Source organism: Gymnogyps californianus, chromosome 21 (assembly GCF_018139145.2).
Source record: "Gymnogyps californianus isolate 813 chromosome 21, ASM1813914v2, whole genome shotgun sequence".
Classification (NCBI taxonomy): Eukaryota; Metazoa; Chordata; class Aves; order Accipitriformes; family Cathartidae; genus Gymnogyps; species Gymnogyps californianus.
Genome location: NC_059491.1, coordinates 4558056 through 4585268, shown reverse-complemented (window position 1 = coordinate 4585268; position 27213 = coordinate 4558056). Strand labels below are relative to the sequence as shown.

Below are 27213 nucleotides of genomic sequence, written 5' to 3'. Positions count from 1 at the left end.
ATGACCAGAAAACTCAGATGCTAATAAAATAGATGGGAAGATGGCATGGCATGATATGTGGTATCCAAAATCCACCATTTCATAAAGTGCCCCAGTATGATAGACCACAGTGCCTTGTGTGAAATGGGCACTTTTTGTTCTCTGAAATTCCCTGTCCGTTTATGGTATCACTTTTACTGAAAAAGTGAACCCTGTTGTATAAAAACAGCAGTGTACTTACAGATGCACAAGCTATTCAAAACCTGAGTTGACAAAAGCCAGAAAGTGAAGACTGCTTTGTGCGAGGTCTTAGATGTGCTTTCTTTTCACAGCTGCGTGAGCCCTGTACAGAGTGCAGAGCTTTACTTTCTATTTCCCAGCTTTTGGCAAGTTCTGCTGCAGCTCTTGAAGACTCGTTGAATATTCTGCCCTGTCATTCGCAGAAGTACCATGGCTTTGGAGCCATGCTGGCTTGCTTACAGTGGGCTTGTCCCATCTGAAACCTAGATTCAACAGTGTTGCAGCTTTAAAGAAGCATATTATATATATATATATATATGTTTATAATATACACATGCAGACTTATATGCATGCATGTCTGTATTTTGCTGTAAATGTCGTCATAGCAATCTAAGTTGCCATTTGACTTTCTTCCTTCTGTAAGTTGTGTGGTGACTTTCAAAAGTCAGTGCACAAACCTTTCATAGATTATTTACTGGGAGAACTGTACAAAGCTGGCTTTCAGTGGAAACTGCTTTTTATTATAGTCTCACTAAAAAAAAATTTCTGTAGGGCCACTGATTTGTTTTTTCCCTTCCCTTCTATCTTGATTCAGATGTCTGCCTTTATTTCTTGGTAGAAATCACTTAGATCTACTTAACAGAAGTAAATTTGAGTAATTTACTTACAGCTTTTAAGTCTCTGAATCATGCTACTGGATGCAGTATGAATGCAGGGCATTCATGTGCACGAACGAGCTTACAGTCTGAGTTAAGACAAGACCAGACAAAAGAAGCAATACAAGGAAAAAACAGTATTGTTAGGAGGTGGCCCTAGGGTAGAAGGGGTCTGACCATTGTCAAATGTACATAATTGGTACTTATGAACTGGTTGAGAGATGTAAATAGCTAAAGTGAGCAGCAGGAAGAAAGTGGTCTTGCTATTTTTATTTGAAGCAGAATGCTGTTCTAAAATTCGAGCCTTTTGACATGAGAAAAATGAGGAATTTTTTCCTTTTGTAATCAGGTTTTGTTATAACTTTATATTAATAGCAACAAAGTAGTTAATATCTTGTTGCTGTTCAGTAATTGTATCTTGATCACTGTTCAGTTCATCAGTCTTGGGAAAAGTTCAAGAATCATAGAGCTTGTTGAAATGTTTTCCGAGAATGATTAACCACAGGTCTAGCAGCATGGATGCTTCTAGACAGTGGGAGGCAGATGGCTCAGGATAAATTCTGGGTGGGAAGGAAAAGCCAGGAGATCGTCAACGTACAGAATCATGTTTTGGTTGTCTCTATTGTAAAGAAACTTTTGAGGGTCTGTAAAATTCTGTGATGTTGATTGATAGCTTTGAAGCTTTGGTTTGCTTAGTACGTTGTCTAGAAAAACTACCTCTTGTCTGTGTAGGGAAGTTTGTACGCGAATTGTTCTCCCTTTTGGGTGTAGGAAGATAATTCAGTTTTTGTCATGCCAGCAATATTTATTTTTCTTTGAGATCATTTTCAGAAGATGTAGAGCAGGCTCCTGACTAGTCCTTCAGTTCTTAAAATCCCACTGTACTTTGAAGATAGGACAGGCTATAAAACTACAGTGTGCTAAATGTTTTCTATCAAGAGTTAAGAGCCGGAGATTCTCATGGGTTCATTGTTGAATGTTGTTTTCAGTGTAGTTGTTTTCCTGCTTCACCCTGATTTAAATTTCTACTGTGTACTTCAGACAGCTTTTGATCATATAGATACTGAATTTATGGTAGAAAATAAGGTACACTGTAGGCTGTGACCAGCTGAAACAGTAATGTCAACTCAGACATCCCTAGTTGCTTTTATGTACTCCTGTAGCTATCTGTAGAGGCTTTGTTTCTCTTCCATACTTGTTTTCCAACGGCATGGTGATCTTTGCAGTGCAATAAAAATAAAGAGAATTTTCTGGATGGGTAAACTTGACATCCCATGACTTGCAATCCCTTCTGTATGTTAATTTTTCCAGTTGGTTTTACTAATCTGAACAAAATATGCTGCATAAAATACAACTCCTTTTGAAAAATATTTTGTTGGAGCTTTTTAAAATTTTCCTTGGAATTTCTAATGTAAAAAATATTTTAAGTTAACCAAAACATCTTCAGTGCTTTTTGGGCTCAAACATCTGGGAAAAGTTTAGGAAGGATGGGGAAAATATACTTGTTTTTAATGCTGTTTCTTCTACTAATAAAAGCCCAATTACCCTTCAGGTTGTTTAAATTTCACTTCATGTATCAACAGTAAAAATAATTAGGCATAGAACATCTCATGTGGCCCCCTTTAGTGGTTTTTCTCCAATATCAGATCACTGCTAATTCCACTGAATGATCTATTTGTCTTCTTTATTTTTTAGCTACATGAAAGTAACTATGATGCTGGAAAAGCCCTGCAGCGCTTGGTGAAGAAACCTGTGCCAAAGCTGATTGAGAAGTGTTGGACTGAAGATGAAGTGGTAGGGAAATGAATTATTCCCTTGAGCCTTATAGTTCATGTTGCTTCTCTTGCTTTTTTCTTTTTTCCTTTTTTTTTTCCTAAAGAGATTAAGTTTATGGGAAAGAAGAGGGGCAAATAATTTGCTGCACAGGATAAATTTTTGCACAATTCTGAGTTAGTGGGCCCTCGTTCGATACACAGAACTTTATTAGACTGGGGAAAATACCTTTCTAATAGTAGAATAAAAGAGGAGAAGATCAAGTGACTATTTTTGAGAGGATGCTATAGGGTAAATGAACAGCTGTAAAAATTCTGGACTCTAAATTTCACTTTCATTTTCACCTCCAGGAAGGCTGGCCACATTCATTAATTGGAGTAGGACAAGATGTAAAAGGCATACAAAGTATTGACCGAGGTTTTTTTTTTTCCTCCTGGTATTGGAGGAGGCTTACAGTGTCAGCTCAAGTTGGCTAATGGGAGGCTGGTTATCAGTGTTTCTCCTAAACAGAGTTTGAGATTAAGTCCCTTTTTCCACTCATACAGAATATTAGAAAGGGTTTACTGGCATAGTTCTTGATGGATGAATCTTTGACAGAGAGCAGACCAAAAATAGATTATCCGAAAGCTGGGATTTAGCCATGCCATCCACATTTACTTTAAAGTATGTAGAAGTGGTCAGGCTCCAAAACTGTAATGAAAACAGTGCATCCATCTTATGTGTTGCTCCCAAAGTAATGTATGGACATGATGAATTTGTGGCACGCAGTAAATATGCAGTGCGGTATTGTGTCCTCACAGTTACGGACCTGGAATCGCTGAGGGATTTGGGCTCATACAATTTAACATCCTGGTACACTGCAAGTCTCATCAGCTTACACAACTTTGTAGTCCCAGTGCTGGTTCTTCGATACGGCTGCTGTTTCAGCATGTGCTGGTAGTGAGTCTTTCTAGGTTTGGGGTTCTAGTGCAGGCAGAGAAGGAATATGTAAACATGCCATTCTTTCCTTCAGACAGAGGTTGAGGTTGTTGGTGTATATGGCTTTGGATTGAAATGTTACTGTTGTTATTAGCCTACTAAATGATACTGCTCTGCAGTCTGATTAGTGGAAAAAAATAATTTTGACCTGAGAAAGACACCTCTTCATAAAAGCTGTAGTTGACAGAGGGTGTGCTGCTGGGAAAGCACTTCATGCTCAAATGGACCACATTTTTTTATTTCTGGGTATTTTTCCAGAATTTGGGGGAGATGATATCTATGTGAGAATTAGTGAAGCAAAGGTGCTTCTTGTGGTTCGTTCTGCAGCTTAATTGCTGCAATTGTGAGGTTTCTGCTGGCTTAATTTTTATACATATGATATAATGCAACTGTGCTTATTAAACAGTTTTCTGTAGGGTTGTAAACTGAAATAAATCATGTGAAGTTGGGAGCAAATTATAGATTCTTAATTTGCTGACACCTTGTAAACAAACGGATTCTTAAATACTGCATTCAACACAAGATGCATTTTCTGGCAGCATTTGGAATCCAGATGCTGCTGCATTACAACCCTTTGTCAGACCTCGCAGCTTAAGCTAGCACACGAGTATTTGACTGTAGAGAAATGCTGAACAAGTTCACTTGGATTACATCCTAAAAATATTTTGCATTTTAATGCTGATGTTAATTATGCTTAACAGAATAGATTTATGTTAAATGTAACATGTAAGAAGACAGAACCTATTTAGCAAGCTGACTAGGCATGTCTGGTTTTGTGAAAATGGAAAAATGTTATATTTCCTAGCTCAATAATTAGGCTGCAGTGTGCACTAAAATAGAAAATCAGATGATTGGAAGTTAGTTATGATAAAATATTTATCACAGAAGAACTTCAGACTCGCTTATGGTTTTTACCTTTAACTGTTGGAAAAGCTGCTTCTCTCTTATGTACCATATTGGAATAAATGGGGATGGAAATTCAACTTGTCTATGTATACTTACCAGGTATATAAATGAGAAAAATCTGATACAGTGCAAGACAGCATTGCTCATGTGAAAGTGACAAGAGAAGAGTTTGGGTGGGGGTTTTTTTTTTTTTGTCCTTTGAATGAATGAATTTTTAAGCTAGTTAATTGGTAAAGTATTTGAAGAAGTAAATAAAAACAAAAATTTTGTGATCTTGTTAAGCTACTAATAAAGTTGGCATTGGTGCTATAAAATAGAACTGATTAATAATGGGTGAAACTTTCATGGTCTCTCAGCATTTTTTAATTATTCTGACAATGGCTGGAGAGACTTTTTTTAAGCTCTACTTTCTCTGAAAGTCTTTCAGGGAGTTATTCCAATGAATTGTGTGTGCTTGCTCTCTCCTTATGTAAACCTTTTTGCAAGAGCTAGATTAGCAGTAGGCCAGGCCATATAAACCTATATTAAAGCAGGGTTATTCTGAAATCCAACAAAGAACCTTTGTGGTAAGGAGACTGCCTGAAGTCATAGAGTGAAAGAGGATCATGTGCTAACACTGGCAGCAAAGCGAAGGAGAAGATGAGTAAAAAGCCTAGAACACAGTTTCTTGATAAGTTTTACCATTATCTTGTCATAAAAGGGAGGTTTGTTTAGGGAACCGACTGTCGGAACAAATACTTCAAGTGCTCTGCCCTGTGTTTAGTAAGTTTGTATTCATATTGTTTTAACCTCTGTTTTCTCTGCATACATTCTTTCCCACATTCATGGTTAGATTGTACAGTGCCAACACCTCTTTTTTTCCTATGTGGATTTTTTCTCTCTCCTTGTTTTTTTCCATCAGCTGCACTATGTTGTGAATGCCATAGCTGCTGCAGCTCAGGGTTTTTTGATGAGCGGTCCATGTTAAATGATAGAGACTAGAGCCTTACGAATAGAAAAAGCAAAGTTTATTGAAAAGTGAAACATTACTCCAAAAGTGCAAACTCTGTGAGTACAGAATAACGATCATTGACTCTATAAATCATTGTCAGTCTCAGCTCATTTTATCATATTTGTTCTTGTTCTGTTCCATCCAAGTTTCCAGAAACATTTGGCAGCCCTCCAGCCTCAGCAGAGCCAAAGATCAAACTGTGCTCTTATTTATAGACAGCTAGGCTCCACCTGCACAACTTCATAGCATGTTTGTCCCTGGCAGTTTGTAGAAAACTCCAGATTAAAGCAGCTGTACTGTGCTTCTGAGCATTTCTGAGACTTGCAAGGGAAGTTTCCTTATTGTTGGCTCTGTGAAACTGAGGAGAAATCTTTCTGCATGATACATAGGGTGCTAAAGCTGCATAGGAACTCCACAACAAAGTATTTTTCAGAAAACAGTAATGTGTCAAACCCAAAGTCTGGCCAAAACAATTATGTTTTGGTGAGAACTTTATTAAGTGTGTGTGTCCCCACCATCTCATGATGGTGAGTAATGAGCAGGAGGAAGCCTCTAGTAATGTGGCTGGCTGACAATCCAAGAGACACACTTCTAAGGGAAGTGGAAGACACAGGTCCAAACCATGTCCCTGTTTGTGCTGGACTTAGAATTAATCTCCTCTTGTGGCCCAGCAAATACCTACTTACTTAATTTTTACAACTTGGATAAATAAGCAGATACCACACCAGGTACAAAGCTTTGGTTAGTTAACCTCCTTAACTGAGAAAGGTTCTGTGGCATGTGACCAATTGAAATAACGTAGATCACGGCTTTTGTTGTCTCAGTTTTTCCATTCCTGCCTTTCTAATCCTATAATCGTATTCTGCCCCCTGCCATGCCTCTGGACCCCAAAAAAGTCACACTCCTCCTTTTGTTATTCTTAAGTTAATTTTCGGCCAGATTTTTAAGATAAGCACCAGAAAAGTTCTGTTGCAGGGAAGATGTAAGGCTGTGCAGCTAGGTGGAGAACAGAGAGCAGCGGGAAAGGAGCATTGTGGCAATGTCAAGTAATTGGGCAGGCGGCAAAAGCAACTGAAGTAGAAGTGTAATCATATTGATGCAGGGAAAGAACTGACTTAGTACAAAACTAATTCTTAAAACTTTACACTTCCCTAAGTCAAAAATCCTCTGTAAGTTGGTTGGTCTATTACTTGCACAAGTATTTCGACTATTTCCACTGTGCTGGATGATTAATGTAGTTGATTTTGTTGTGTGCATGATAGCAGCACTATGTCCAGCACAGGTGTCTCTAGTATTCAGTAGTATTTGTGATATAACATTGTGTGAATAACGAAAATTTATTTATTTATAAAGCTTTTAACTTTTTCTGTGGACTATCTGTTGCCCAAAGATAAAGCCTTTCCTGTTAATTAAAACAGCTTTGTTGCCTGTGACCAAACTGTCAAGTAAGAGCTGCTTTGCAGTGATCAGACCTGATTAAAATAAAGGATTCAAGTTGTGTTATTTTACTACTGATGATGTGGTTACAGAGGTTTAGATGAAATTAAACAGAGGATAAAATTTGCCAGTGATTGAATTAAATGGAAGGCTTTGTAAATATGAAGATGGAGGTTTGTTGTCTCCCTTGTGTTTCTAAATCTATGGCTATTTTTAAACCTTTTTTATTCCAGTATGTAAATTCAGAGGCATACTGTGAAAACCAGTCTTCCACACTGCCTGATAAGTGGCTTAAGAAACTTCTTTACTGATGCATCTACATGCAGCTCTAACAGCAGCTGTTTCCTGTTTATAAAGTCTTATGCTACACCTGACAACATCAATTGCCAGCAATGATTTGGTGAGAGGGAGTTGGTTTCTCTTGTAATGCTCATGAATTTACTTCTGTGGACAAATTTGTTGAGCAATTGTCAATATAATGCCATATTTAAGCACTTTCTAAGCACGCATCCTACAGACCAACATTCAGCAGCATCACCTGGTGGAATCTTGTTAGTGTGAGGCTACAGTTTCAAATAGAAAGCAGCGCAGTTCGGAGTAGATGCGTTATTTGGGAAGAAGCCATGGAGCAAGTCCTCTGTTTTGATGCAGCTGGTGGCAGTGCCCTCTTACGAGTTCTCTACCACTGAATGCCATGTCTGACGTGGCATAATGCTCACTGCTAGAGCAAGGTCAGTGTAGCTGGGAAGGGGGACTGACTTAGCCATTGGGCATGTGTTCTATGTGATATCTTTCGCTAATATGAGATTACAGAGTAACCACTTTTCTCCTTTCATTTTCTTCAGCCATGTTTTCTAGTCTCTGTAAGACCTGATGGTGCCCAGTCTCTAGAACACTGTTTTTGTCATTCTGTGTGCAACAGCAGGTTGTAGTACAGGCAAGATGTAGTTAGTATTGAGAAAACAACAGTGAGAAAACAAAGATGCTTCACTCAAACTCAGCAAGGGATTGTCAGAGTGAAAGAGAAGTGAGCTCTACTCTGCATCTCATGGTCACCTCTAAAAATGTCTCTCTTAATCTTTGACAGAGTACAGGCATTTTTGATGCAAGCCATCAGAAATCCCTAATAGGAATGGAATGGTGCTGGTCATTCTTCTTGAGTTGGAAATATTTCACAACTGACATTGAAATTGTATTTTAAAACATGCAGATTTAGAGTTTGTTGTCTATGGGGAATAAGTACAACAAACCTGAAACTGAGTGCATGTATTTAAACTCTGGTGCTTGCCCTGATGATACGCTGCTTTACTTTCCACAGATTCCAAATCTGGAACTATAATCATTAGCTTCTTTCAGTTTAGGTTAAATTGAACACCCATATTTCCTGGCATGGTTTCAGTGGAAATATTTCACAAGAAAAATTGTCCTTACAGAATTTCCACCCGTCTTGGGACAAAACCTTCTCTGCAAAATGGCTTTTATACTTTCAGTGATGTTCAGTACAATTCTGACCCTACACTTGCTCCAGGTCCAAAAATGAGCTTATTGTACCCACTTCCATTTCAGATAAATAACCTATCAAATGGCTATCATTTACAAAGGATACAATGCTCATCTTAAGTTTTCTTAATTTAATGAAATGGTTTTAAATTCTGGTATGCCTCAGGTATTGGAAATATTGAAGGAAATAGACTAGTTCTGACTGTTCTTCACATAAGTCCTGCTGATTTGATCTTACATTTTTGTCTCTTTTTTCAGAACGTGCTTCTTTCTGTCTTTTTATCAAAAGTACTAACAAAATCAATACAGCTTACAGAAGAGAGAAATACAAATCAGAACTAAAAGAACCTCTAGTTTATTAGGTTTTTAATTAAACATGATGAACACATTTTAAATAACACAAAGGCCTCAGGCTGAATTGCATCTAATCGAAACAGATTAAGTCACCCGTCCACACTTGGGTAGTTATTAATTCTGTTTACTTATGCATGCTAGCTAAAGGCAGAGTTCACTGCTGCTGTGTTGCAGTTTATTGCACAGAGATGCTTTTGCTGCATGGAATTGTGGTCCTAATTAGCATTCAGATGTTGATTATGAAGAACACTGGCGAGGCTAATTGAACCACCTTTGAAATTCAGGGCTCTTGTCTTCCAAAGCTAAAGAGAATCTGGGTGAAACAGTAGTTTTGCATTATTTCTTGGACACTTCCTCCTTTTTCTTCTACACTTGGTCCCATCTTTTCAGAGATGTTAAATTCTCAAAAACAAATTGCTAAGTGTTCCTTAGGGAGAAGGTTTTTTTACTTGTGCATCTCCACGCAGAACTGTCGATGACACACCATGATGTCCTTGATAACTAGCTTTTATCATGAAATATGCTGCCCTTTAAATATTTTACATTGCTTTTAATGTAGAGTAGTTCAGGTAAACAACCTAGATTCAAACAATCTCTTAAATTTATGTGCAGGGATAGTTAATCCTTGCTGGCGATAAACCTTAATTGGCCATGTACATGGATTTACAAGTTCATAAATTTTAAAATATCCACACCTGGCTTCAGCTTAAAGCTCATTTGTCATAAAATACAAGTAGAGATCCTTCTGCCAAAAATGACAACATACAGCAAACTAATTTCCTAACATGTTTGCAAGTATTTGTAATCCAGTGTAGCTGGTCAAGAAATTACTTATGCAAAACACACATACTTATTTGCTTGGCTTCTTTGCCTAGGATCATCTTCAAATGTCTCTCATCTGCCCCTTTTTGGAGTATCTGCTCATGAAAACATTGTTTTCATTGCTTGCTCCTTTGAAGCCAGGCTTTTCAGATATGCTGGAAGACAGAGCTGCTTACTGGGGCAAAAATACCATGAATTTTATTTACTGTTTATATGGCAGCTATAGAAAATGTAATTCATAGCAAAACTGAAACAGAGCCTCTGGAATAGTCGTCGGGGGGGGGAATCATCAAGGGATATTTGAAAAGGAGGCTGGCATTGCAGGGCTGCATTTGAGTAACTGAGTGGGCTTAGAAGGTTAAGAAATCAGTTACTGCTTAGTTTTAATTTTTTATCCACAAAAAGTAAACATTACAGCTTCATAGCAGAGTGACAGTTCCTACTAAATTAACATTTTCTGGACTTTAGAAATAAAGCCATCTGATGTCATTTGCAAGTGTGTTAATCAGTAACAGTTGAAAATTTAACTGAGCATTGAGATAAAAAAACCCCACTAAACACAAATTGCCATGGTCTAGTAGGACCTTTATTTTAAGAAGAATAAATAAGATTTTAGTTTAAGAAAGAGTGGGAATGTACAGTCTTGTCTGTAGCTTATTCTAAGAACTTAGAGTGTAAAAGAACCATCAGTCCTCACAGTAAAAAGTAACCAATGAAGGATGAAGTTATTCTGCTTGAAAAAGTTATTATTTCAAAGTTGCATAAAATTACAGTTACTTAGCAGTTGACAGGTTTACAAAATTATAAGGTGCAGTATAGCTAGAAAATATAAGGTGTAATATGGCTAGAAAAGGTGAGTTTAGTTTAAACATGGGTTTCTAGACAAAAGACAACAATCTTTTTGGTTGTGATTAACTTGCATCAGTCTTTGATCCAAGTCCTTGTTTAAAGGGATCAATATTGCACATACAGCACTGAGTTTATTGTCAAGTCCTTTTGGAAATAAGACAGTGAATTAAAAATCAATTATACGTGCAGAAAAGTTTGTGTAGGGCAATCAATTTTGTCCTTTTAGTTTGCAGAAAGATTCCATTGTTTAACCAGCTGTGAAAAGGAATGAATTTTAAAAGCCTCCAGCAAATGAGATAGCCCAAATGGGGTGGGGGAAGTAGATTAAAAAAAAAATTATTTCGGCATTTCATGTTCAGTAAAGGCTGCCTTCAGGGATAAATCTATAAATCCTGTCAGTGACCTTGGCTTCAAAATGGGCGATTTCACTGCTTTCACTAATCTTGATCTTTCCACAGCTGCCAGATAAGTTAGTCTTTTCTTAACAATATCATTTTTTTATTTGCTTTGTTTAACTGCCATATGTTTCTTGATTCATCGTCTTTCTGCCTTCATGTGGAATATTTTTATCTATTAAGCACTTACCATATTGCTGATCCCAAAAAATAATACAACAAATATTTATACTGGCCAGTTGCCACAGCTTAGAAGGCTATTTCTGTGTGGGGACGGAAGCTAAACTCTAAACTCAAAGTTTAACTCCAGTATAAACTAAATAATTTGTAGGTGCTTTCAAGAAGCTGGTGTTTGGTTTTGTTTTCTAGAAAAAGGTTTGTCATAGACAGAAGCACATACACATAGTTCATTGTTGCCAAGGGGAAAGAATCTGCTGCTTGAAAGATTAATAAATACGACAGCAGTTGATTGTTGAAACCATGTTTTTCATCTCATTTTCAAGGGCGTCTTAAAAATGGAGATCACTTACACTTCCTAGCATTCTCGATCATCTTTCTGTGTTCATTTAAAAATGAGAACAAGGCACTGGGGGACTTGAGAGATTGCATTTGTTCTCCCATAGGGCAAAGTGGTTATTTTATAAATGAAGAGGGCCAAAAAAGCTATCCTTCGTAGTTTCTTAGCAACAGAGCTGGAGTCAGTTTTAATGTTCGTGTATATCTTACAAGTTCTATGTATAGAAGCATAAGCTGTGCAGCTCAGCAGTATTGCAACTGAAACAAAGACTATTCACCCTAGCCTTGTGCAGGGAAAGAAAATAAACCAAGCGTGCTAATATGCTGCATGGACTTGTCTGTCTTTTTTCCTTCTCCCCATCAGATGATATTCTGGTCAGTGACACAGTTATTGTATTCAATACTCTGACCTTTCAGATTTTATCTGCTAAGAGATCCGGAATCTAGTTTAAATATAACATCATCCTATGTCCTGTTCTTCTCCAAAAGGAAACTGAGTCATGACATTGTAACAGTAAGAGCATCTGGAGAGTGCAGGGATCATCAAAATTCTGGGAGTTTCTAGGGTTAATGCTTTTGCCATAACAAGCAGAACCAAGTGAGTGATTGTAAGTGTTTATCTCTCATGATCATGGTAAAACTTTTTTTGCCCTGCATCTGTCTTGGTGGGGGGTGGGGTGTGTGTCTTGATTTAATTTTAAAAAGATACTGTGTATCAAAGCTATCTTGTTTACATTCCACTGACCTATTTACTCTCCATTTCTTTGTATGTAACTTAATTTCCAAATTCTGAAATTTAATTTTTTTTAAAGGTAATCCATATTTGTTAATAGTATGATTGACTTTTAAAAGACTGATAGTGTTAATAAGACACGTTTCACAGTTTGCTTCCCATTCTGAATGCAAATGTAATAAATGGCCTTAGATTTCTGGCTCATGCTCCTTGGTGTACGTTATCCCAACACCCCAACATCTAGGATTGTATGAGTTTGTTTATGCTTTTGAAAGCAATTTTATAATTTAAATATAAGAAACATTGGTTAGCTGTCTGTTTTCCAGAAGATTTTGTTTTGTTTTGTTTTGGAAATGCTATAAGTAGTGTGATTTAAATGTAGGTTCACCTTTTCTAATGGCTAAGGAGGGGTAACTGGTTTACTGCCTTGTATTGATAGCAACATCCAGAGTTCTTGGTTTGATTTCAAATTATTTCAATAGTCCTGTCATTTCAGTAGTTTGGTTGAGTTTATCTCTTGCAGGTGTTAAGAAATTTAAATTAGTCTACAGGGTCCTTACCTCCTTAATACCTAAAAGTGCAATTATAATATAGTAATAAATAATGGTAAAGTGCTTTAATATTTTTCCATGTTAAGTGTATGATAGAAATCTCCAGCATCTTTCCAAGTAATTTTGGCTTAGCCTAAATTGATATAGATAAAAGTGTTTCATTTTGGAATATTTGTGTTGGAATTACACTTTATTAAATACATAGAGCCCAGGAATGGATTACTTGATATGGCAAATCACTATTTTGTTTTGAAAGAGTTGTTTGCTGTCTAAACCATGGGAAATGGCAATTTGCTGTTCCTGACATGATTACTTTAAAAACACAAAAAAACCACCTAAAACAAAGCAAGCGCAGAGACAGATTACAGTGTTGTCTCCAACTTGGCAAGATGACATTTGATTTTTAGGTGTTTTTTTCCCCTGCAAGTTTTTTTTCCTACTGATAGTTTGGATCTCTTTGTCTTAGCCTTGACTTTCATTCTGTTTGAACATGGAGGCTGTCAGCTCAGACTAAATCAGGGGAATCCTAAGGCTAAACTGTAGCTGTAGAGGGTGTAGGTCAAAGAGATTCAAGAAGGAGCAGAGCTGGAAACAGGTGAGAGTATTTTAGTCAGAAAACAGTATGGAGCTCAGTCCATGCTTCCATGCTTGGCAGGGCAAACAAACCAAGTTCTCTGTGCTGGTGCTGTGGCAGCAGTTGATAACAGATATTTGTTGCCAGAGCAGCATTTGCTTGCCTAAGTGATGCTCTGTGGGGAAATAGCAGAGAGGCCATGTTGCTTTCTTGGCCAAGCTAGAAATATGGAAGAAAACAAATTTGTTTTCCAGTGTCAAATGGTAACTAATTTTAAATAACTATCTAGCTTCCTAGATCTCTTCCTAGCATCTCCAAGCAATGAAAGCTAAAGAGGAGATTGGAGCGGGGAGAGAAATAACAACTAGGTTTGCCACCTGGCTTGTGGAGGGGTGAGAGTACCAAAACATGCCAGCTTGGAAAGCTTTAGTATAATTAAGGTTATATTTGAAATGGAGCACTCTCACTTGAAGCTTTGATTTTAATGTTGGAAAAGGCGCTTTTTTAACAGGTACTTTGATTTTTCTAATAATTATGAGAAAAATTTTTTTTTCCAAACTTTTGAATGTCACTAGATTCTCTGTGGTTCTGCCTGGCAGCTTATCTGAGAATTATTTAGTATGGCCCAGTGGCCATTGCAGCAGAAAATGACAAAATGCTCCTTCAAATTGGTATAGTGACATAATTCTTATTTAAGAAACTTTGATTACTGTCACAATATGGATGCTCTGTGTGCGTTAGCGCTCAGGACTTATCTTTCTTGCACAAGCATAAGCAGTATGAATGCCAAAATATGCCTCATTTGCAAGTTCTGTTTGCATGATAAATTTTATTTTTCTAATCTTCCCTATCAACAGCACCAATTTTTTTTAATCTTTCAGATGACATAAAAATGCATTTTAATGAAGCAAATTATATAGCTTTGTCTCCTTTTGTGTATAAGTGGGGCGGCCATATTCAATTAGGCTGAAAAATGATCATTTGTTCTATTACAGGCTGTAACAGAGCGAGTGAAAAAACTGTGATCCATCACCAGTTGCTCAGCTTTATGTTACTTAAATCACTTGCCATTCTGTCAGTGGCTCTGAATCCTCCATGGGAGCCATTATTTAATTTAAGTTTGTGGAGGTGTCACTTGTTTGGTAATAGGCTTCTTCTGTAGTAGACGCATAGTGACTAAATATTAATCATTTTCTGCATCCGTCCAAGATTCCTAATTAGTTACAAGGGTAACAGTGCCAGTAAAGCTAATGATTATACTGCCATAAAAAGAATTTGACAGCAAATAAGGACTTGATCCAGAGAGATACTCAGTACCTGCTGGTACTGAGGAAGTCTGCTAGAGCTGAGAAGGCTTAAGTTCCGAGTCTGGCTCCATGTTGCTTACATAGCAAATGTGAGGGGTTTCAGATGATCCAGAAGGAAACTTAGATTTGGGTGTGGAAATGCCACCTTAAAAGAATACTTTCCATTTAAAAAAATATTTTCTGTTTCATAGTAGCTGAGTAACTTCACTTTTAACCTTTTTAAAAGTTTACGTAGTTGACACAGATGAACCCCAACACAGCAGTCCCTGGACAGCTTGTAAATACTGTCTGTACTTCTGCAAAGGTTCTCTTAAACTAGCATGTGGTTAGGTCTTCTCTTCCTTCCTCCTTGTTTAAGTGTTGTGTAAAAGATGTGTTGTGTTGATCAGTGCTCATGAGGGTGCATTTAAAAACTACTACTTTGTGCTCCTCGTTCAGTGTTGCTTTTTGTACTTTCATGCACCTTGTGGTTTTGAATATATTGTGGTAAAGGCTCAAAGTGCACGTAGCTTCTGGGTTTGTGGTTTTGCGTCAGCTTTTACCTGCCTCGTGATATCTCACTTGTTCCCCTGTCCACTTGTGCATGATCCACCATGTTTTTTCTTATTCTTTTGTTCCTTTCCTTCCTTTCCTTCCCTGTCTTCCCCCCCGCCCTTTCATAGTATCCACTCAGATTTATATAGCTTTTAGGCTACATGGGGAGATTGATCAGACAGGGGCTTATGCATTTAGAGGAGCTAATAAATAAGCATCACAGCATATTACCCTCCACTGCATTGGAATAACTTCAAACACTCAAATCAAACATTCCATTTGTTACAAATCAGGGAAGGCAAAAGAGGGCACCTCTGTTTTATTAGGGTGCATATTTCATTTATCTGTTATGGAAGATATTGTCCAATTCTACGTGTCTGGGGAGGTAATTCCATAGCCTCAGCACCACTTCCTCCTTGCCTCCCACCCTCCAAATATCTACCTTTCAAGTTTTCCTTTGCCAGTGTTCACCTTTGTTATAGATGCATTTCTGGTCCTTAATTTTCAAATCTTTTTTCTTTCGTCTTATTTGTGGGTCACTCTTTCACATTTGGCACCATTCCCCCCCTCCCTGTAGATGTTTTTATTCAGAGCCCCTTACACAAAAGAAAAGGGAACTTATGAATTGTCTGATTCTTTTTAAAACTACTTTTATACGTTACTGCCAAGATCACTGTACAAGCCAACGTCTTCCTCATAATTGGATGGCTGCGTTGCAGAAGTGTATCATTCATTTTACTGAAATCTTACATGCTTCTGACAAAAATACAACGGATAATTGAACAATGAGGGTTGTGGTGTGGGTTCATGACAGGAGCTTACAAGGAACTGAAACCTTGTGCACTGGGACTTATTGGTTAAAAATAATAAAAATAATATAATTATCAATTATAATTAGCAAGCTTAGCTGACTGTTTATCTACTTTGTTATAAGCAGTCTTGCTGATTTTGGTGCTCGGGTGCCACTTGTACCCACACTGGTAGCTGGCAGTAGCTAAAGAATTAGAATCTTAGTATTAGGACAGCGTTGGTGCTGTTTATTACATTCTGGTTCTTTTAAATATAAGGCTATGAAGACAATCTTTAATTAGCAATCAGTCAAAGTCCTGGAAAAGGTTAGGCCTTTTTATTTCCTTATTTAAAGAGAAGGTTACATATGTGATTTCAGCATGGAGTCTTGCAAATTGGAGGTAAATGCTGCCACTCTTCCCAGGAACTGCTACGTAGCTGGGTCAGACTGGGCCACACAACTGAAATAAAGAATTCATTGAGTTACTTGAATGCCAGATTTGGGTGTTCAGTTCTTATAAAAGTGTCAAAGGATGTGAGTCTGTGACTATTTGGAAATTAGTCTCCTCCTTAAACTGTCCCCATCTTCTAAACAGTGCAAAGTATCACGAGTTATGTTTTAATATTTTTGGTCTTGACCTTCAGAGCTTACGAGTAACAGTCACAGACACAAAATATGCTGCCACTGTTGCCCAAGCCCACATCTTAAGGAATTTTAGGGGCTTGCTCGTGTGCTAAAATCTGCTCTCTTTCAGTGGAGACAGTATTACATACCTAGATTCCCCTGCGATTTCTCATATCTCTAACTTTTTTGACTGGCAGAATTTTCTTATAATAAAAGCCTCAGTGGAAGAAAGAAAACACAGGTTAAAAAATCTTAAATTATGAGGCTTTGAAGACTGAACTTTCTAAAGAGCTGCATAGAATTTGCAGTGTTCTGAATGTGCTCATTTTGGTCTTAAGTGTTCAAGGTTTTCTGATACTGTATCATTTTAGGTGAAAATGGGAATTACTGAATTTTCATTTCTCTGTAACGAAAAGTATGAAATTCTTGAAACACATCAGAACACCCTATTTTTCTTGTAAACAACTTGGCAGGATGAAGAACTCCTGTCACAGGAGGAAGTTTGCTTTCTGCTTGATGTAGGAAAGGTCCCTCACTGAGGATATGTCTCAGCCTGGAATTTGATTTTGTCATCACTAGTATTTCTTAGATGCAGATTTGCGCGCTCAGGTATCTCTTCGCTACGCTGCAGTCAGTGGCAGACTTATCCTGAGAGAAATTCGGCAGGTTTGCAGAGGTTGCCTTATGTCATTTTAGTAAGGGTCACAAACTGGAATTTGTATCTTAGCGCTTGAACTCAAACCTGGGCATTGCTACTGTGAACAGCCCTGCTGTTTAATTATTTACTTGGCGAAGGCACCTACAGAAATACTTGCCTCTCTATATGTATAATTTCCTTGGGGATTCTTGCCGCCATTTTGTCTCATTATTCTTGGATTTGTTCATTGCTCTAAAGTATGGGAGCTCTTGAAGTGCTTTTATTTGTTTCCTTCTGTCATTTGCATAAAGTCAGTGTTTGAAGGCAGAAATAGTCTCCAGAATAATTGACAATAATGGTTGAAATCCCAGTGGAACAATACTTCTGCAATAGGGAACTTCCACGAGAAATACTATATTTGAGTCGTGAAAGGATCATACAGTGTATTTCAGTGCTGCTTTTTGTGCTTAGTGTTACAAACTGACTCAAAGGACAAAAAATATCACAGTGAAAGAGAACAACTTCAGGCTTGCATAATAGCGTTAAACTTGAGTAAATGGACATGTATTTTCAGAACTCTGTATGATCTGTGTAACAAAAAGAAAATTATCTGGGGAAAAAGATGGAGAAAATGGAAATGTTCTGATGTTTAAGGAAAGAGCTCAAGTGGAAGCTTATTTTATGTTAACCCTCACGTTAGTTACTAGCCTTGTGGTCTGATTGTGCTGAGCTACAGCTCATGGGTTGGGAGCTGGTGTATATCTGTGTTCACCCACCCATGTTATTGCCTAGAATGGATATTTTAGTATTGATGATTTAATGGAGATGCACTTTGTGTTAGCGGGCAGAGTGGTGTTCCCTATGGTATTGTAAGTTGAGTAAAAATCCTGTTGTTAAGAAAAACAGTATGAGGAGAATGAAATCCAGAGGGAGGCTAATATATGATATTTTCCTCTTGGATTGTTTCTGCCCAGTAAAGTTGAGGAGACATAAGGAACATCTTCAGCCCTGTAGAAGATGCTATACATTCTGATATTGGCATTATTCAAGGAAATATTCATAACTTTAAGAATGCACTGGCATTGCAGCTTTTGGTACAGGTATTTGAGATTCAGAGTATGTGAGGAAAAGAAAGGTTAATATTCCAAATTGACGCATGAGAACCATTTGTTTGGAGGAAAGGTGGTATAGAAGGGCATTGTTTATATTCCACAAGTGCTGCTTTTCTATTTCTGTTCATATTACATATGCTGCTTTATATGTATTTTTATCTCTGCTTTTGGATTCTATACTTTGACTAGTTTCATCCTGTTCAAAAAAACCAACAACAATTGGAACTATGAATTATTTTTTTTAGAAAATGCATTTTTACCAAGTCTGGGTGAGCATGAGTTTGAGAAATGAAAAGCAAATAGCACTTTTTTTAGCTTGACGTTTGCAGGTTAAGTGCTGAATTTCTACTGAACTATATTAAAGGGAGATACTTTGAGATGTCATATGGGAAACGAAGTTGTCCTTGAAAAGGAACATATTCTCTAACTTTTTCTTTTTACTTGCTCTTTAGTTTTGATGTATAAGAAGGCTTTTTGTATATTAGCATTTTAACAGCAGTTTAACAATCAGAAATTAATCTCTTTGTGTACAGAAAAAGGCAATCTGAAGTATAATCAAAAGCTTTCTGTTGTCTCTTGGCAGCAGCATATTGTTTTGCTTCTCTGGGTCACAAATGTGCCAGACCTTTGTTCTCTTTAAGTCTTAAAATGCATCTTTAAAAAATCATTTTATGTAAAAACACACTCAAATCATTTTAGCTTTGTTTGCAGCACTGAGAAACTGTTGATTACAGGAGACAACAATCTACAGATAATGTTATATAAATAGAAAGCTCTTTTTTTTGTCAATGAAGGCAGTCTCCAGTTCGATGGTTTTTAAGGTTTCTGTCCACAGAAGGGGATAGTCTTAGACTCACTGTGTGAAACCTGGTTTATGGACATGTGCACCGTGATTGTTTTCTGAAGATCACGAAAGAGCAAACGTCTCAGGGAGGCTTTGTGAGCAGCTGGAGTGTTGCACAGATCTGGATCTGCCTATCATGCCTGCATAGGTGGACCCTTACGTCTGTCAGCAGAAGGTCTGTCATGGGCATTTTAATATAAATGTGGGCAAGTTGGCCAACCCAGGTTCTTGCTGGTGGAAATTATTAAGTTTAGTAGAATAAGGAAATGTTTGCCTGTGTATTGCACTGCTGTTTTAGAGGAGAGGTATGTAGAGTCCTGAGGGATTGTGCATTTCCAGCCCTCTGGAGGTTCAGGACTTGTTGCTCTCTTTGGAAGGTCTTCCTGCAGCTCGACCCTCTGTTGCAGTGCCACCAGGGGGTGAGTTCTCCACCTGGTCTGGAAAAATGAATGCCTCCTCTTCCCACCCTGATTTTATTAGAGGAAAGTAAATTGCAAACTGAGCAGTCTTCAAACAAGAGTGCTCATCTGTCCCTGCCTGTTCATCTTTCCGTTGAAATGTAGGACCAGGCAACTGCAGTAGTGTTACGATGGATAATAATGCTTGTAATAATCCACAAATTGTTTTTCCAAAGAGTAAAGGTTGTTTATCAAATACCCCTTCTAGAGCTCAGGAAAAGTAAAGTCAGGTTTTCTTTTTTCCTCCTGCTGCTGCTTCAATATCCAGCCTTTTTTTGATCTGTGCATCAGCTTCTGATGTGCCACTGCAGGCTGTTCTTAGATCAGGTTTCTTGGCGTGCTGTTGACTTTATCTCGTTTACCGGATCACATTTCTGTTGCCATACGCTGTGTGATCGCAGCCTCCCTGCAGCTTTTCAACAATTAGTAATTGAGCAGGAAGTGTGTGTTCATTACAATAGCCTTTTGATTTTGATTTTACAATCACGCAGTGTTTCGCACAGAGCAGAGGCGGGGGAGGCACTTCTCCCAAACACGTTTTTGACAGAGAGAAGTCTGTTGTTGCAGCCACTTGGCTATTTGTCAGCAGTTCTCAGACATCCCTCTTGCACAGGTTGCTTGGCAACGCGGGCCGGAGCCATCGCACCATGGCCAGTGCATTTCCAAGAGCAGGTTGGTAGATGATTTATCGGCGGGGCTGCGAGCGTGGTGAACCCAAGAGGCAGGACTGGACCTTTTAACAGGAACCGACGTGAAATGTGAAGGCGAGAGAGAGAGACTGGCTGGCTTGGGAGCATTATCTGGGGATGTGCAGTGAAAGCACCCAGAGCCAATAATCAGAGGGCACAATTAGAGCAAAAATAAAGGCTCCTCGTTTAGACATAATTGATTTTTTTTTTTTGCTGTTTTATTTTCTTTCTCATCTAGGCTCTCACGCAGAAACAGGTACAATGCAGAAAGTGAATCAAAGCTTTGCGTACTGCTTTGGGTGAACCCAAAATCTCTCTCTTTATAAAAATAGCTCTGTTAAAATACTGATGGTAAAATAAAGCTGGGGTTAGCACATGAGGTTAGCAGCACCCTGACAGCTCAAAGCCTGGGGTGAAGGAATAGTTGAATTCTCCCCCAGCTTTGGAAATGTCTGAGAGCTGTTGTCACCTTCGATATCATCTTGCCTTTCATACAGACTTTTGCATTGATCCCTGGCATTAAACAGAGAAGGGAAAGAAGAGTTTTATAAACTGGCATTTAGGTAGTAGTTCATGCTGTGGTCAAATGTAGAACTCTTACCCCGCTGCTGAAAACATCACCTTGTGATGAAGGAAACTTGGATAAGCTTTAGGTAGGCATTCCAGTTCGGTTTCTTCTGCTAGCTTATGAGTCCTTTTTCCAGAATAGTTGTGATGAGGGATTGGCAATACATGGAAAGCATGTTGACAAGAGCATTTTTGCGTATTTCTAAGAAGGCGAAGAGGAGAGAAAGGATGATGAATCCACTTTGACCTCTTGAATGACAGTATAAATACTTTATTGAAAATTCTAAATAAATGTTTGTAACTAGTAATACTGCTCTGCGTGTAATCTCATTTAGCCAACTGTGTATGCAAATGTGCTATTAATGTGTTTGCATCCAGTATAAATATACAAATCTAATCTGTTTATATATGTAATTTACACACAGCTGTGCTCATGCTCACTTAATACCAATATTTTCAGCAAGCGAGAGGTATCATGGGAGATCTATTGTTCAAAACAAAAGCTAACAATGCAGCACCATGGAAGGGGGTTCATTATCATTTCAGGATCTTTTGGCATTCCCTTGAGGGAGTCTGCTTAATGACTTTCCGTCTGTGTATATGGCTATGGATATACGGAACACAGACTCTGGTGGATGTTGTGTGCCTCTCTGCATCTGTATAATGCTTTGGTGTTGAATCCCTTACAGTTTGAGGTAGGGTTTAATTTTTCAGTGTATTTTTTCAGGAAGACAAAGCGATCAGATTGGGCGGGAAAGCTAATTGTTCGGCACCTTTAAGTCTTTCAGCTGACATATTTCTTGTCAGTTTGTTTATAGAGGATACTTGATCTTACAGGCATATGGCCTAAGGAGTATAAGATTTTTGTCACATGTAGGTGACCAGCAATGCACTCTGAAGAGGTGCTTTGAATATCCAATGAGAACATTAATGCCTCTTAATATAAATTGGTATCTAACGAATACCATCAAAATATTTTTGTTTTTCCATATCTTTGAGTAAGAGGACTTGGTGAAAAAGAATTTTATTTTCAAAATACCACAAAGGTTAGGGACAGTTTTGTCTTGATACAATAGAATTATTTCATTAAAAAAAATTGACAAGAAAAATAAACAGACCAGTATCTATTAAAAGAAAGCTGAATTTGGTTTTAGTATGTATTTTGAACTAAGGTCACAATCTGCTGCCTGAAGAAGCAAATTGCGTAAGTATATTTCGGAGGTAAGGGATGCTTTCAACCAAAAAAAAGTATCTGTACACACACTCACATACATGTATATGATTATTCTCCTCCAGTCTTGCTCTACAAAATGATCACCTGAATGTGTGCCTTCTCTCTTGGACTGGAAGTCTGGAAACATGTTTGTGGCACAATTTAAGAAATGTTTACCTGTTTACCCTCATGAAAGGGAACTGTTAAAAAAAAAAAACCAAAGAAACAAAAACCAAACTGGTCTCAAAGTTGGTTACTTAAAAATTTGTAGTTTGTAATTAAGCAGCAAGAACTGGCATTTATTACTCTTCATGCTGCACTGTCATAGCTAGCTGGTGCAGTGTACAGTGCACCAAATACAGTGAAGGATCTTTACTTGCTGTTATTCCACAACTTTCTGCAAGCCAAACAGATCATGAAAGAGCTTGTGTGTATAGTGTCAGTGGTCATCAAAGCACAGACATCCCCCTCCAACAGAGGTCTCCTACAACAGAGACTTGTAGTAAGTGGTTGCAGACATCTTCAAGCAGTTGCTAGACTGTGTGAACAATTTCTCATACCTTTGCATGATTGTGTCCGAGAAGAGAATAAGGTTCTTCAAATCATGACCTGTGCTTCAGTTGCAGCCTCTTCAGGAGGAGACTCTAAATTGCAAGCTGGTGACAGCCTTACTTCCTGCAGGAGCAGACAAAGTAGTGCTGTGGTTAGAGATGGGACAGAGCAGTAAACTTAACCTAAGAGCATCTGAGATGTTGTAGGCTAAAGGCAGATAACACTGAGGGAACAGTGGCAACACAGCTACTTCTGTAAAGATCTACTACTTCTGCTTGCATGCTTGAGATCTGCATACATCTCTGATACAATGCCAAGGCCTGTGGAACAACATGCAGAGATATTTAGGAAAGGTTTATAGTGTCTTTCTATTACACAAGTTTGCCAGCTAGGTGATTTTTGCAAGCTTGCTGTTAACTGATGTAACACACAACAGCACAAGTGTCTAACGCTAAGGGTAAAATCGCTTGCTACTTCAAAATGAAATTTAAAAAACATTAAGCAGAGTTACGGTAGTGACAGGAAACAATAAAATGAAGTTCGGATGAGGCTGAAGCATATCCTGTTCTCCCAGCAGCAGGGCATGTTAAAGGAACATAGCAGAGGCCTGAATATAGATTTTTTTTTTGATAGTTCCTCTTTCCCATTGGACTGATTTTTTTTTTTAACAAAGGTTTCAGGTGAGCTTCTTTGAGTCATCATGCTTGTTCCTCATTCTACATGCTACTGTCATAACCTAGAATATTCTGTTACTTTGGGACCACTCCTTGTTCATGGCAAGTTGCTCTGAGGATGTGCGTTCTTAGGCCAGGAAATTTCTGTGGAACCTCTCTCCTTTCTGCCCTCTCCTGTACCCCTAGAAAAGGGTCTTTTCCCTTCTTTTCTTTTGTAGCTTTCTATCCTCTTTAGCTGGGAATCTGTGCATCTTAAAATTGTGTTGTGGAAGTCTTTGACTATCCTGTTCTCTCTCTGACTGGACGGAACATCTGTCCATCTCTCCCCCTGCTTCTCCATCATGCAGCCTTCCTGAGCTCAGTGCCAGAAAGTGGTTGTTTTTTTTCCCCCCAGCTTTAACCAAGCTGCCAGTCCCCAGTCTGGGCTGTTTGAGAAGGCAGGACTGAGAGAAAGCCTGCCAGCTAAGGCTGGAAGTGGATGGGGCACAGCAAGGGCATATCAATCTGACTGCAGCTTCCCATCCCTGAGAGACCTTCCCTTCTCTGGCCACAGTCCTAGCTGGTGCAGTGTCTTAGGGCAGCTGGGCTTTTTCTAGGTAAGAGCATTCAGGCAGCAAAGCAGCTTGTGGAAAGAATTAAATAGGCATGCTATGTGTCTGCAGTGGTCAGGTGGATGCTGACAATAGCTTGGATATGTGACAGCTGCATTTTCTTTAACTTAAAGTAACTCTTTTTGCCCTTCATGGAATTACTTACTGAGCAGTACTTAGTCCTGTCTGTTATTCAGCATATAGAATTCCTTAGAGGTAAAGATACAATAAATACTAGCATCATTTTCTGCTACAGCAAGTTACATTTTTGTAAGAGATACCTGACATCTTTAGGTTAAACTGTGTCTTCTTAAGGAAACTATCAGGATTCTTCTGTTTCTAGAGGACAGTATGTATCGTTTAACGTTATCAGCAATTGCCTTTATTTGCACTGTACACACCTAAGGGAAATATAATGTTAAGACTCAGCGAAGCTTTTAATAAAATGTACTCTGTGCACTGAAATTCAGCTAGTGTGCATGTACAACGTCTGCATGCTAACAAATTGTTTGGGGCAATCTATAAATGTGCTGAACATTTAACAGAAGTTTTGCAGATATAACCAGATCTCCTTTTCAGAACAACTGCCATAATTTTTTATCTTGTGAAATTTAAGAAGTAAAGATGCTTTTATGCATTTAGCGTTTATTTGCTGTTAACACCCCATAAATTTTCCTACCATATTTACTATAAAACTTAAAAAGGCATATTAAATATGGAAGATGGTGACAACTTCAGTTGGCATCTGTCTAGAAAACCTTGGGCCTTTTAAAACATGCACTGTACCTATTGCTTTCATGATAGCAAAATCTTCCATTTTTATATGCTCGTAATTAAGGAAAAGGTTGAGAGAGGAACTTGCTGTTCTTGGACATGGTCTAAACAGGAGATTTTTTTTTAGAAAGATTGAGAAAAAAAGTCCTTATTTCCTGGATTAAGAAGGAACAGAAAAGGCTCTGTGTGTGTGTTTGTAAATATATTGCATTACAACATGCTCTTCACTAATTAACCAGGTGGAAGTCATGGGAAAGGAATGAAATAGCACATGGATTTTCTTAGAGAAAATACATTTGATCTAAACCTGACTGAAGCAGCACCTCAGAAGAGACATATTAGTAGCAGTTATGAATTTACAGTTTTATCAGAGTCGTCCTGCCTTTTTGAAGTCCATGAGGTTTCAGTTTGAAATTCTTAAATTGATTAAACACGTTGTTTTTGTACTAGATGTTATTCTTGCATGCTTTTAGAAACAGCTTTATTTTAGATTTCTGCAGTAAAGAAGAAAATTGAACTGGGAACCTCAGTTCACAGTTAAAACCTGGGGTGCTGAATTTCAGCATGCAGCAGCAAATTTTTCCTGCCAAGCTGTAATCTCTTGATAATAGAAACCCTGACGCATAACCTTAACTACAGCTTTGCAATGGCATTATCATCACATTGATAAACATGCCATCTGAGCTCTGTTAGTCAGAACATAATGGCTTTGTGTATCTTGTCATGATATTTGTTTCTTGGGATAAAATATGGGACCTGCAAGTAACATATATGCAAACATTAACATGCTTGTTCCTTGTTCTTCCTTGATTATTTATAGCTCCCTGTTTACACATTGTAGCAGGATACTGCAGGATCTAATACATTGCATTGGGGAAGCTCAAATTATAAAATGGTATTAGGAGATCTTGTGTTGTGGCTGGTCAATAGCCATGGTAACCACTTTGTAAAATGTAACTGCGTTGTCTGTCAACATTGACTGACCTAGCAAGTCATGGGATTTCCTAATGCCACTTCACAGCAATAATTATCCATAGCATTTTAATTGTGTTACAGTTTGTCTTCACTGAACAGTACAAACAACAATGCTGACAGAATTCTGTCATAAATAATGTTTTAAAGTTAAACGTAAGTGGTAAAATTGAAATGTTTATCTTAATTTTTAAAAGTACAGAACTTGGATTTTTAAACCATTGTGCTCTAGAGCCACTTCAACTTTTTATCAAAACTTTTCTCGTGCATCCATAGGTTTAAGCCTCATTGTTCTACCAGCCCTGTATTGTAAGACTATTTTAATTCAGCAGCTGTCATTTTCAGATGCCTTCTGTGAGTAGTGCAACATCTCCTGCACCATTAAAATGCAGACATAAAATTTGTTGCATGTCATTTGTGCAGAGGAGAGAAAATTTAAACTGTGTTATGCAGTCTGTTTTATGAGACGCTGGAGAGCAACAGGTCACTTCTGATTTGGTGTGCAACTATTTAGTTCTTTTATATTTAAAAACATTTAGAGGTCTCTATTGTGCTTGACTTGGAGGAAAGAAGTAGCTGTTCCTGCTGCAGGCTAAGGGAGAACTGAACATGATGCCTGAATTAATGGAAGACTAGAACAGGAAGGAAAATCTGAAAAAGAAAACGTTTTAAAAAAAACCTTGATCATTTTGTTAAGCTTTAGAATTTCTGTCTAAGTTTCGGAAAATAACTTTTGTGTGTTTTGTTGTTCTTTGTGTATTAAGAAGTGACTTTCTCTTGCCTTTCAACAGAGGCACCCAACTATTTTATAGTTGGATATCTTGCACTGCCTCAATAGCCTAGTGATAATTCTGTATGACACCAATAAAGGTGACAGCATAATTGGCCAAAACTTCAGAATGCCAGAAGGATTGACTTCATTCATATTTGGAACAGCATTTCAAGCTCCCTCTAATTCTGTTATTCAGATAGGCTATATGCTAGGCTTACATTCCCAGTAGGGATTTTTGACATCTCATGAGTTCAAAGGAAAACAGTTTGTCCTAGGCTTTTTTAATCCAGAGTTGAATCACAACACAAAACAAATGTAAAGTAGTTTGGTTAAAAGGAATCTTGAAAAATAAATAAAATGGTCCCCTGAGAATTCAGATACACCATAGTAAGTCTTTGGCAAAATGAGGAATAGGGAATCAGGGCTTTTCATTTTATGCAGTGGACCAGGTTGCTGTCTCATATTTCCCTGTGCTTTTTCATCCATGATTGGAGTGTTCCAGCTCTGGTTTCTTCTTAATCCCCTACAGCTTTTTATGTCGCCTTTTCCTATATATGCTCTGTTAACTGATGCTGCAAAAGCATCGTACCTCTGATACAGTCCACGAGGCAGTGATGTTAAAGCCAGGAACTTAGCTGCATCGTTTAGAGTCTGAGTTCCCTTTGAACTCCTGTTTTTAAATGTTTCTTGATTTAGTTCATTTTCATTCTTTGATAAGCTGCAGACAGGAATTATATTGCTCTTTGGGATGTTGGGAGTGGTATGAGGGCATGTTCGTTTGCCTTGTTGCTGCCGCCGCCATCTTTTCTTGCCCAGAAGCACAAGACAGAAGAGGTGTGCATATGGTGCC

The 27213-nt window shown here is 38.0% G+C and overlaps 1 protein-coding gene across 3 annotated transcripts in view; it reads left to right on the top strand.

Moving 5' to 3' along the window:
- The window catches only part of RERE (arginine-glutamic acid dipeptide repeats), a 256805-nt gene that overhangs the window by 170191 nt on the left and 59401 nt on the right, over positions 1–27213 (top strand). For all 3 annotated transcript variants that reach the window (XM_050909265.1, XM_050909263.1, XM_050909264.1), the window contains exon 10: positions 2571–2669. In XM_050909265.1, coding sequence (XP_050765222.1) covers positions 2571–2669 — 99 coding nt within the window. The remainder of the gene's footprint in view (positions 1–2570; positions 2670–27213) is intronic.